This window comes from Alligator sinensis, unplaced genomic scaffold (genome assembly GCF_000455745.1).
Source record: "Alligator sinensis unplaced genomic scaffold, ASM45574v1 scaffold832_1, whole genome shotgun sequence".
Lineage (NCBI taxonomy): Eukaryota > Metazoa > Chordata > Crocodylia > Alligatoridae > Alligator > Alligator sinensis.
This window is the reverse complement of record NW_005842057.1, coordinates 1,037,542-1,050,581: the sequence shown is the minus strand read 5'-3', so window position 1 is coordinate 1,050,581 and position 13,040 is coordinate 1,037,542. Positions and strand designations below refer to the sequence as shown.

Below are 13,040 nucleotides of genomic sequence, written 5' to 3'. Positions count from 1 at the left end.
GGCATGGGCTTGGGTCTTGGAGCTCCCTACTGCCGGGGCATAGGGACATAGTCCCCACTCAGGCTCTGGTGGTGGAGCCCACATTGGCAGCAGGCTGCTCCTGGGGGCAGGGAACAATTTCCTACCTCCTGGTGGCTGGCGGACTAGGAGCAGATTTGCTCCTGGTCAGGAGTCTACAAAAATGCTACTGTACAGTAATTAATCATAAGTAAATTTGCTACTTGCATTTGCAGCTACCCAGGCTTGGCAGCACAGGGACAGCTGCACAGAGGCCTGGAGAGCCAATGTGGGAGCTCTGACGGTGTCATTGCTGATGCCATATGCTTCCACCCAGAGCCCCAACTGGTTGCAGGAGGAGGGGCTGTCAGGATGGATGCAGGAGTGTGGGCACAACTGGTTCACATGGCAGTGCTACATAAAGGTCAAGGCCTTGTGGGCACAGTAGGTTACTATCACAATTATCTGCTGGGATGTGCCCACAAGTCCATGCCCTTTATGTGATAACTGAATGCCATCCTTGGGACCCAGGACCTAGACCACAGCTGTGCTGTGCACAGCAGAACAGGCAGCCTGCCCAAGCCCCTGCTCTGGCCTGGCACCCACATTGATGTGTTGCTGTAGGAGGGCCCTTTGAAGTGCCAGCAGCTTGTCCCGCTGAACTCTCTACCCTCAGCCTCCACCAGCAGCTTGGGGAGCCTGGGCCAGTGCCTGCCCTGACAGTTCCACAGCCTCAGCCCCAACCCCAAGGCGCAGCCATCCACGTCATCACCAGCTGCCAGCAGCACTGTAGGGGGAACCTAGGGCCAAGGGAGTGCATCCACACTGGGTATGGGAAGGCAAATAGGGAGAGGGGCTGGGGCCAGGGCTGGGGGCAGGGGCCAGTGTGGGGAGGGCCCTCCCCCCATTGCAGGGCTTACCATGTGGGTTGGGATTCATAGATTCATAGACACTAGGGCTGGAAGGGACCTCGGAAGATCATTAAGTCCAGCCCCCTGCCCCAGGGTCAGGAAGTCAGCAGGGATCCCAGCAAGATAAACATCCAAATGTCTCTTGAAGGTGTTCAAAGTAGGTGCTTGAACCTCTTCTGGTGGCAGTCTATTCCAAACCTTGGCGGCTCAGACAGTAAAGAATGTCTTCCTTATGTCCAGCCTGAAACAGTCTTGGAAGAGTTTGTGACCGTTCAACCTTGTCATCCCTTGGGGCGCTCAGGTGAACAGATGTTCCCCCAGATCCTGGTAAGCACCCCTGATAAACTTATAGGTGGCCACCAGATCACCCCTGAGCCTGTGCTTTTCCAGGCTAAAGAGTCCCATGGCTCTCAGCCTCTTATCATAAGGTCTGTTTTTCCTGACCTTTGATCATGTGTGTGGCTCTCCTCTGCACTCTCCCAAGCTTTTCCACATCCTTTTTGAATTGTGGAGCCCAAAACTGAACATAGTGCTCCAGCTGTGGCCTCACCAAGGCTGAGTACAGGGGGAGAATGACGTCCTGGGATTTGCTTCAGAAGCATCTATGGATGCAAGCCAGCATTTTGCTCACTTTACTAGCTGAAGCATCACATTGAAGGCTCATGATCATCTTGTGGTCAATCATGACCACCAAGTCCCTTTCGTCCATAGTGCTAGCCAGTGTAGGACTGCCCAGCCTATAAGCATGCTGCAGGTTTTTCTTCCCAAGGTGGAGAACCTTGCATTTTTCAGTGTTAAACACCATAATGTTCTTGTCCGCCCATTTCCTGAGCCTGTCAAGGTCTGCCTGGATCACTCTCCTGTCCTCGGGTGTGGACGCTTTACCCCAGATTTTGGTGTTGTCGGTGAACTTCGCCAGTCTGCTTCTGACACCAATGTCTACATCATTAATGAAGATGTTAAATATATAGGCCCAAGGACAGAGCCTTGAGGGACCCCACTGGTCACAGCACACCACAACGATTGACTTCTGTCAACCACCACCCCCTGGGATGTTGTGCCTGACAGCTCCAGTCAGTCTGAGCTGGTGGTGATGATGTGTGGCTCCTTGCTGACATGTTAAGGGTGGAGCACAGTGTGCAGGCACCCAGCCAGGGTCCCTCCACCCTGGTAAGAAGCTGGTGCTGCTGGCAGCCAGAGGTGACATGGCCAGCTGCACCTCATGGCTAGGGCTGAGGCTGTGGACTTTGAGGGCAGGCACTGGCTCAGGCTCCTTGAGCTGCTGATGGAGGCTGCAAGTGGGGAGATTGGGGGGATGGGCTGCTGAAGGCCCAAGGGGTCCTGGTGACACAGCACTGTGGGTGCCAGTCCAGGGCAGGGGCTCAGGCAGGCCTTCTATGCTGCTATACAGAGCATGGCTGTAGCCTCGGTCCTGTGGCACAAGGATGTCTGTCAGTTGCCACATAAAGGGCATGGACTTTAAGCACTCCCCAACTGATGATTTTGGTTGGTTACAGTAACCCACTGTGTCTTCAAGGCCTTGATCTTTATGTGGCACTGCAGGGCTGACTAGTCACGCCCACACTCCCACATCTGGCCTGACAGTCCCTGATATATGTGGGTATTGGAGCACCCGCTTTGTGCAAACTGGCATTGCACCTCTTCCTCACCCCCACAATGCCAGGAGGTCACCAGTTTTCTCCTATGACCAGTTGGGGCCCCAGGTGGCAGGCATGGGCATTGCCAAGGACAAAGCCACAGGGGCTCCCATGCTAGTTCTCTGGGCCTCCACGCAGATGCCTGTGATGCCAGGCCTGGGCAGCTGCCTGCAGCACCTAATGCAGGGGCACACCATGGGACTGGGAGCTTTGCAGTGAGGCTCTTCCCTGCATCACCTACAGGCTCTGGGTAGGCTGGCAAGAGTAGGATGTGGACAGCAGGAGCTGCCTGAAGCTGGGACTGGGTGCTCACAGGTCTGGCAAGAGCCTACACCAGCCAATAGGCCTGGACAACATGGTCCTACAGCTGAGCAGCACTGTGGTGCCAGGCAGCAGTGCCAGAGTTCAGGCAGGCTGGTGTGGATGGCCTGCTGCCTTCCCAGAGGGGCACAGGAGCCTGTAGTGGCCTCAGGGTGCCTACTTGTGCCCCAGGGCTCAAAATGCCTACTGGATTTTAAGATCCTGAGGCTGGGGTTGGCACAGAGCTGGCTCAGCTCTAGGGCAGGAGAGGTTGCCCCCCTAGTAGCAGGGCTGACCAGGAGCAGATTTGCTCCTGGTTGGCATCCCATATGTGTTACTGCACAGTAACTAATCATGAGAAATTTGCTACTTGCATTTGCAGGTAGCAAATTTACTCCTAAGTAGCATCATTTACTGTGCAGTGGGCATGTGCATGTGTAGATGTACACACTTACTGTGCAATAAACTATGCTGCTACACAGTAAAGCATCTTATGTAGACACACCCACTGTTTAGTACTTTACTGCGCAGTAAGCTTAATAAGAATGAACAGTATACAGAAACAACCCAAACAGGGTGCAGGGCTGAAGGCAAATCAGCCTGTGTGGGGCCCCACCCCTGGATGCAAGGAAGCCAGCAGCAGATTTGGCGGTGGGGGGAGCGGGGGTGCAAGAGGTGCCAAGTGGCCAGACATGAAACTGGCAGCAGCATGGAGTTGCCATAGCTGCTCTGCCCAGCTCCATGGGGCCCCCCCAAAGCATGGGGCCCGGGGCAGTCACCCCAATTGGCCCCCCTGTGGGGATGGCCCTGATAGTATGGGTAGATGCTTCCAATGTTGCATTCCTACCCTCAAGCTTCCAATTCTGGACTGCACATCCCAGCCTCTTTCAGATCCAGCTCCTGTCCTTAAATCAAGATAGCTTCCTCCTCCATGAAGCTTTGGCCCAGTCAGGGAGAAAATCAGTCTCTTCTCTTCTTAGTCTCCAATCTGATACACAGGTGAACTCATAAGCTTACAATTGTATTTAAAAGGAAATTCCTACTTAGATTTCCACAGCCTTGGTCTGGAGCACGTTCACTGCACATGAGAACTTCAGAATTTTTACCTATTTAACTGTAACGAGATTTGACTGAGCATTTGTTAATTGCACATGGAGGGGATATTATTTACATAAAGCTTTTTCTAATCTGAACAGTAGGGAGTGCTGCTAGCCCTGGCTGAATTCACACAGCTTGATAGCTTTTCATGATTTATGGTAAGTGATATGGTAGATTTATTATCATCCTAAAATAAGAAAAGTGAAATAGGTCCCAGTTGGTCAACACTGGTAAATTCATCAGCCACACAAATCATTACAGAATATGCAGTTAATTTCCCATGCCCTTGGAGACAGAGTTGACTATGTGGGGTTTCCTTCTTATATAATATAACAACAATTAGATATTTTTCTCCCCGTGCTGAAGATCATATTTATCAATTCAAAGTGAAGAATAGAGATCATGTGAAGTTTCCCGTTAGCTTGTTATGCCTTACAGTAAATCTGTACTGCAACACATTACATTCCTTTTATCTTAATAATGCAATAACAAAAAAAATTGGTCAAGCTCCTTTTAAAAATATATTGTGGGTTTGAAGAAAGAAAAATGAGCAAGAAAATCTGAAAGCCAAGGTTGGAGAATCCCATTGCTAGTTCTTTAAATGACATTACATTAGCTAATAGCAGTGATACAAATAGTTTGTCAATTAAGTATCTTTGATTATGAAATCCTTGCATAATTTGTACATTTAATAGTGGCCTGTCATTGTTTTTCACTGCCTGCATGCTTTCATGTTTGTATTCATGGTATACCTTAGGGAAGTTATTTTTCCATGCATCTTTTTTTTTCTAACTGCTTTTTTCGTAAGTTAGGGAATTTATTTCCATATGTACTTGCAGATTCTTGCTAACTTGTCCACCTTCTCTTATTTAACATAATTTCTTCCCTTCTTGGGTCACTTGATAAAGGAAAAATTAGCGTGTTCTTGGGAGTGTCTAGGTCTGGTAGGAAGGATGGAGAAAGCTCTGAAAGGAAGAGTAAAAAAAGAGAAAAAGTTTGATTACCAGAGTAGTGGAGAAATATTTAAAATCACAAGACAGCACTACAAATGAGGCTTTTCTGCTGAAAATGCCATTAGAAGTCATCATCAAAATGAAAAACATGCATAGACATTTTTACAGGTGCTGTACATATACACTGCAAAGTCACCTTGAAAATTGTAGAAATAGATAACCAGCATTAAGGCACAATGTCTTAAAAATGAGGGTTGTGCAGGAACCAGTATTTATGAATATCAGCTGAAATTACAGACTGAAATATAGTTATGTGCTGGTACAAGTGAAGTTGTCTTCTTTGAAACTTTATTTCCTAACACAAAGATCCATTTCTTTACATATTACTAATCTTAGAATAGAGATTTCCAAATTAAGAATCTTTAAACAGCTAATGGTTAGCATATAATAGCAGCAATTCAGATGAATACAGTGCAAGAAAGCTATTATGTATTTTAAAATGGTTATGTTAATGATTATATACAGGACATTTATAATTGGAATAAAGCATGAATAAATAAAAGGAAGGATGTATTTCTACTCTTTATATTTTATTGAATGGTATTCTGGAATTAAGAATAAACCTGTTTCTGAAGTCACCTGTGCTTTTGCTTTACTAGGAGATGAAACGAATCTTTGTGGGACTCCCAGAAACAAACATAATTCACTTTTGCAGCAGCCATTATATTCATATTTAATTGCTTTGGTAGCACTAGGAGACTGTGAGGTAACTGAATGCAACATCATTTGAAATGTGATGATGCATAATGCCAAAAATCAAAATGTTTAGTATAGAATTATAATATGGAGGCTATTTGTATCAAAAATGTAAAACAGTATGGAATAAGTATATCTGGATGATTCTGACTAAATTGCCTCTTCCTTTAATATTTTATTTATTACAAAGAAGTGTGCTGTAGCTGTCCATTATTTCTCAAGTGCTGTAAAAATAATTTACATGCTGAATAGAATATGGGGGTCATTTGTACGATCCTAAATGGAAGGAAAAAAGAGAAAACGTTACACTAATTTCATATCTAACTCTAGGCCGTGATTCAGTAAAGCTGTTAAGTATAATGTTTTGCTGATACGGATCCTTAGGATGTGGACAGATATAACACTTAAACTGTGCCAAGAATGTCACTGATTAGCAGGAATCCTGGTTTTACCTGATAACAAATTGAAAACTCTTGGATAACTCCCCCCAAATCTGCAATTAAATTGAAACACCACTAATATCTCTCTCTCAGTAGAAAACAATGTTTTATTGATGTATTTACAATTTTAAAGCAATTTGGAAGCCTACCAGTGCCTCAATCACTATACTGAAAAAAATTCTAAGTACCTATACATTTTGGTATTTGATTTTGGGTTTTTTATCATGGAAAATCAGAGCTCCCCCTGCCCTTTAAGCTCACCGGAATGCAGGTCCAGGACCCTCACACCCAAGCCACAGCTCCCCAGTCCTGCTGGTGCCCCTCACACCCCACCCACAGCCCCCTTCCCCTCAACCCTGTGCCAGGGCTACAGGGCCAGGGACCTGAGTCTGCAGCCCCCTGATCCCGCAGCAGTGCCCAAGTCCTGACTGTCATCTGCAGGAGGTGGTGGCTGCTGCAGTCCAAGTGGGGAACCCAGCTACCCCTCCCCCATGGGCAACATGGTTGGAGTGAAGCCTGTGAGTGGGGGGAGGTTCAGGCTGCCCACTGCAGGCCCAGGTGAGGGTGGGTCCAGCTCTCTGCCACTGCACATGTTCCAAGGGGGATGGGGGGCACATGCCCCCCAGATCTGTGCATGGGGCAGGGGCAGATGCAGGGTGCCTGCTGCAGGCTTGGGCTCCCTGCCCTGCTGCCCCCCCTCCCTGCCCATCATAATTTACAAAGTATATCCCAGATCATGAAATGATGGTAAGGGAGCAGGGGTCCCTACACATACCCACTTACAGGTTTAAAGCCTATATTTAGGGATCTACTCAATTTGAAATTTTGCAATTTTTGCAGAAACCACAAAAAAAGTTGGTGTCCCCAATCACTGTGAAAACTGGTGTTCCTGGTGATTTTGCATGGAATTGCTGGAAGGCAGTGGCCTGGCCTCGCAGCCTGCTGTGGGGACGAGAAGGAGAAGCCACTGGTATGAAGGAGAGCAACCAAAATGGTGGCCACCCCTTCCTCACTCTGCTGCTGACTGGCTGAAAGGGCTGCTTTTTGAACAGCCCTGCCCCTCTCTGCCAATCAGTTGTGAGAAGTGAGACTGCATGAAAGGCAGCCCTCTCAGTCAATCAGTAGCAAAGAACAGAGCCCCTGGGGACCCTGAGCCAATCAGCAGTGGGAGGCAGGGCTTGCCATAAAAAGAATGTGAAAATAGTACTGGGTGCCATGAGTGGCCCACAATCTTTGACTTCGCTTCCATGCACTTTAAATGGATATTTACCTATATTTATATATTGCCCACTTACTGTGCATGTGTTGTATTCCTTATCTGTTCCATTATCTCTTTTTGACTTTGTTTCCTAGTATTCCTGGTTTCTAACTTGGGAACACACCCATGTCATCCCCTTCTGATCAAAAAACCAATTCCACGGGCTCATCATTTATTTCAGGTGCGATCCCAATGAGCACTCTTGAGGAAGATTCCTGTTTCATTTTATGTGAAATTGCTGTGTGACTGCCATTGAGGCACTTTTACACACATTTGTATTCTTTTTCACCATAGGGAGAAACAAATTGTTCTGCATGCCTACACACATGCTTGTTGCAAACCAAAGAGGAGGAGAAAGGGGTCCCTCCCTTGTTTTAACCCAGTGGCTAGGACTCTTGCCCAAATGAGGCAGACCCAGCTTCTGAGCTCCCCTCCCCTTTAGACAGGGTCTAAACCTGCATTCACGTCTTTCCAGCAGTGTTCCAACCAACAGACCACCATAAGACATTATCCAGTTCAGTCTCTTCCCTGTCCTCCCCCTGAAGGTTACCTATTGCGCCTTGCATTTTGTATTCATTGGATGAAGAGCAAAAGGGAAGTTTCTACCCCATTGGGAATAAGAACCTAGGCTAGACCATAAGGCTTCCTCCCATCCAGGCTAGCACCTATTTCACCAAGCCATGCATCTTCTGCTCTTGCATTTTTCCTGGACCATCAAAGCAACAACACTACCAAGAAATAATCTGATACTTCAAGACATGTTATACCTTATTAACTGATTCAACCTGTGCACTGGGCTGTGAAGTCTTCATTTCTTGGCATTTATTGCAATCTAATTCCATGGGCACATTAGTTCTGTATTTTAATTCAGTGGGTGCATTAGTGCCTTTTAACATGTTCGCTTGAATTGATCCTTTAGCAGCATGTGCCCTGTTTAAAACAAACATGTTAAAGTTATTATCAAATTGCAACAAATTATACAATTCATCATGAAGTCAAAATATAGTTCTTCAACTGAAAGGGATTGTTGGGAAGTATAAATTAAGTAACAATGAAGGTAGGGCAGGATGCCTCCCCCTAGGTTAACCCATTCAGATAAGCTTGTATTTTCATAGGCTACTGCCTAATTCAGTAAATGCTATCAGTAGTCCTGCAGAGAATAGGGGTACTAAATAGAAAGGAATAAGAACCCTGAGACCAAACCTGAAATCCTTAATCAAGAAGAACTTTGAGAGCAAATAACATAAAATACTTTTCAAATGTTAAAATAAAAGGCTGAAAGGGCTGCTTTTTGAACAGCCCTGCCCCTCTCTGCCAATCAGTTGTGGTTTTCAATCAGGGTGCTGTGGCACCCTGCCTGGGGTGCCTTGGCATAATTTCAAGGGTCCCTTTTCAAGGATGCCACCCAATGTTCCATGTGCCAACATGATTCACAACATATCCATAGAGTTCAAAGAATCATAGAATCAGAGATAGAAGGGCTGGAAGGGATCCCCAGAGGCCATCCTAAGGCAGGATCATCCCTATCTAAACTGCTGTATATAATCAATAATCTGTACTCTACATAAGACTACAGCCAACCCTGATACAACACAGACCTAACACCCTGACCTGACACAGGTAAAGCAGAGGAATCACATGGCCAATATTTTGTTGAAACCTTTCTGTTTGGTTGTGGTCTTCCTGAGTTTTTGAAACAGAAAAATTGCTCAATTCTTTTTCAATAATAAAAAGGATTACAAACCAAGAGCTGGCATTTTCCAAAGGGCACCTTGAGTCTAATGAGTGTTGCCTCAAATCTGAGGGGAACTGGTATCTAAAAAAAAGACTGAGAAATGCTGGATTAGTCCTTAGTTCTCTGAGTAGGCACCTAACTCAAGGGTGGTGGGAGTCCTTATGTCTTGAATGCTAGCCTCATTAAAGCATTTGCACAGGAAGAGAAAACTTTGGGGTCTACAGCCTACTCAGTTTAAGGGGATTGTTTCCTACTGTTATGTACTTTCTAGGAGAATGCCCTACCCACAAGGCTATAAAATTGGTTTGTAGGAACATGTTCTTTCCCTCTCCTTTAAACTGTGTCAATGGTAAGCCAAGAATGTAAGAGCCATGGTCTCAGAAAGAGAATGCATGAAAAGGAGCCTGATTCTGCAGCCTAATGGTTATGGCACTCGCTGGTATGCTGGTATGCTGGGTGCTGGTTCCCACTTCCAGAACAGTACATAACTAAAATCAGATAGTCATTGGTTTAAAAAACCAGAAATGCATATAGGAATGAAAACTAGAAATTCAGGTGCCCTGAGCTCCAATATTCAGGTGCCTCCAGCCCCAGATACCTATGAGCATGCCCAGAAGGTCAAGTAGAAGCTCTGCAGTCTAACATGGTGCCACTGCCATAACTGTGGAACAGAAGTAATTTGGCTTGCTTTTTGGAATTCAGATACCTGCATTCTGACTAGGTGCTGTCTGCGAAAGTCCTGACTGAGTTTGTATCCAGAATTTGGCCCCTACGGTGCCGACATGAGCACTGAGGCTGCTCCCACTGTGTTGGAATTCCAGAGCTTTGGAGCAATTGCTGCACTCCAGCAGCCTCCTGCGTCTTGTGTATCAGGGTCCCTGCTCTTAAAAATGGTGGCAAGGGCGCTTGCACTAAAGTTTGTTGAACAACCTTTAATTCAAGCACCCCCACCACCATTTTCAAGTGTGGGGACACATACGTGACATGCTCTTGGAGCAACTTCCCCTCCCCCAAGCACATGTAAAAGTGCCCTTCAGCTCCTAAGTCACTTAGGATAGAAATGTCATCCAAGGAAAATAAACTAAAGTATTTCTGCAGCAGTTATCAATAATCAGTTTCATTCATTTCATATGCAGGTTAAAAACCTCTATACATTTCAGGCTGTATGAAAGTTAAATTAGAACATCAAATTTTACTCAGTAGTGCTATCAATGCATGGCTTAAACCTTGCATAAAATCAATTTTCAGACAGCTATTTGGTGTGCTCAGTTTTTTTCGCTACTACATGAAACAAGATGCTTCAGACAATATGAGTAGGAGAATGAGGGCAAAAAGGTGAAGAAAATACTGTTCATTCAGGACAGAAGGAAAAAGAGTAATTTGGTCCTGTAGGCAGCATTCACTTATTGAATTGGCACTCCTCCTGCTGCAGGAGTTAGTGACAGTGACCTTGATATGGCCTCATTACAGAAGATAATTTTATGAAGCACCACCACTATCTTTTTTCAATCTACCAAGTTAATAACTACTTGTTTAGAATGCACAGTTCCAAGCAGGCATATCTACTTGTCAGTGAATTGTGGGATGTAGGCATATTCTTGTACAGAATCAGCATGAAGTCACATTGCTCTAGGATGTGGGTGACCAAGATATAGCCTGCAGGCTGGATCTGGCATGCAGAGTCATGCCATCTGGCTTTTTGGGGGGCTCCCCATAGGTCCAGAAATATGGTGGCAGCACAGCAGAAACATTAACTACTGTGGTGCCCAGAGCTTCCACAATTAATACTGCCACTGAACATCCTGCTGCCAAATGTCCAGACTCATGGGGAGCCCTACTGGCAAGATGATGTGACCCCTCACACTGGATTGGGCCTTTGGACTCGCCCCATGCACTGGGGATAGAGGAGTTGGGCACCAGTACTTATGGCATTACAGTGAGGTCTGTACCTGAGGTAGAGGAGAAGAAATGTGCAGACTGCTTCTCTCTGTGGTGCACAGGGTCCATTCCTTGGAGACAGTGGTAATACCCTCCTGCTCCACACACCCTTTGTTGGCTAACATCTCTATACGTAAAGGGCTTAGTCCATCTGTCTGTGTGTCTGTCTGTCTGTCTGTAGCGCTCTTTAAGGGTGCTGGGAGCCTGACATGGTGGGAAGGGCAGAGGGAGGGGCCAGTGGGAACCAGGCTCCCAGCTATTGTGAGGCTACTGTGAGAAGACAATTAGATGCACAATGCCATTAAGAAAGTCGTCATTCATCTGTCATTCTTGACAGGCAATTCGTTAGTATATTTATACACATGCATATCCTATTAGTGCAGGGACAGGAATTTTTCCTAGCCCTTAGTAAGGCACTCATTGTGGGATGTCTTGCTCCTTCCTGAACATTCAAGGATGATAGACAAACTGCCTCTTGAGAATCTCACTGAAGGTACGTCTACACAACACAATACAAAGGCACTCAAGCTAGTTCAGAAGCAGCTAAATTTCATACCAGAAAGAGCCCTAACATACACATTTTTTTCCTGGGCTAATATACTCTGCTGTTCAACAGCTTTTCAGAGCTATCACACATATGGCACTGCATTGTCATTGCATCAAATGTATGTTTGCAGTTGCATGTACAGTCACTGAGAGGCTTGATCCAGCGAGGCATTATTCTTCTAATGATTATTTTGTGTGGTAGCACTCATTGTGCACCATGCACTTTTTAAACACCTTTGAAAGATGCTCACCTTACACAGAGCTCACAAGCTAAGTACAAATAAGTAGAGCCATGTCAGGAGGTTAAAAAAAAAAAACAAACAGGCTGTGTATATATAATTGGACTGCACTGCATGCAACACTATAGACCTAAGCAGTTCTTTTCAATTTCTGAACAACAAATATGGACCCTGGTTTGGCAGAAGTGCCATTTCCATGGTGTTCCCTGATAATATCATCATCAGGACCAACCTCTTTCTGAATCATGCTACTGGGACCTCTTTACTCCAAGAAGGAGCACATCCATAGATCTTAAAATACGGAGCATATAGTTCTCTGTAGTACAGCTTCCCTGAAGTATGCTCCCTTCCATCTATATAAATGGAAATTCAAGCCTTACACATTTCATGAAATGCAGCTGGGTTCTAAATGACTTGCTGAAAGACAGACAGCTGCTGAAATTATAACCCAGGAGTTCCAGGCTCTGAGCCACATACCTTATCCATTCTGGTTGGAACAACTTTCTAATACAAGATAAGTTTCTCAGTGTGAAAAATGCCTTTCATAACCACCAGAAGTGTAAGTGAATATTAAGCCTTAATCATTTTTCAGCAACATTATCACTTTAATTTATATTACACTAGGTTTTGGAAGGTGGAAAAAGCAACTCAAACCCATAGCCAAAATCCAATGTCACATTATTCATCAAAGGTTTTTCAAGTGGTTTAAAAAATATTTAAAAAAATGCTTCAGGCTTTTGAAGCATTCAGTGCCTCTCTACCTTCAGCCCTCATAGCTTTTGGAATTTTCTCTACATTTCAATGATGCTAAAAGCAGTTAAATAAAAAGTAACGGATTTGATATAAAATTATCTTTCTAGTAGCACTTCTATGTCATCGAATACTTATTTTTCCCCAAACTTGTGCAAGTCTCTGTTCCCTGAATCAGAACATTTAATTTTCATCTCTACATTATGAATTATAATTTATTAGGTGCCAACTTGCAGAAGACTTTTTCATATGTTTAACTGTTAAGCATATAAGTTGTTCTTTTGACTTCACATACATGATTTCTGTGGGAGAAATGTAAAATTCATTTCCCTGTCTGGTAGGCCTGTGCCAAGTGGCTAGTTGCTTTGTGTCACGGCGGGGTCCTTCAGGAGGGCCGTGGTCTCCTTACGGCCCCCTCACCATGCCAAGTCGGCCCAAGGGCACCCTCAAATTCTCGCCCG

General features: G+C 45.2%; 1 protein-coding gene across 1 annotated transcript in view; it reads right to left on the bottom strand.

The window, feature by feature from the left end:
- Positions 1 to 4,128: 4,128 nt before the first annotated feature.
- The window catches only part of TPO (thyroid peroxidase), a 148,634-nt gene continuing 139,722 nt past the window's right edge, over positions 4,129 to 13,040 (bottom strand). Inside the window, exons 16-17 of the mRNA XM_025203384.1 lie at positions 8,139 to 8,301; positions 4,129 to 4,929 (exon numbers count right to left, since the gene is read on the bottom strand). Of these exons, the coding sequence (XP_025059169.1) occupies positions 4,900 to 4,929; positions 8,139 to 8,301 (193 nt within the window). The 3' untranslated portion in view covers positions 4,129 to 4,899. The remainder of the gene's footprint in view (positions 4,930 to 8,138; positions 8,302 to 13,040) is intronic.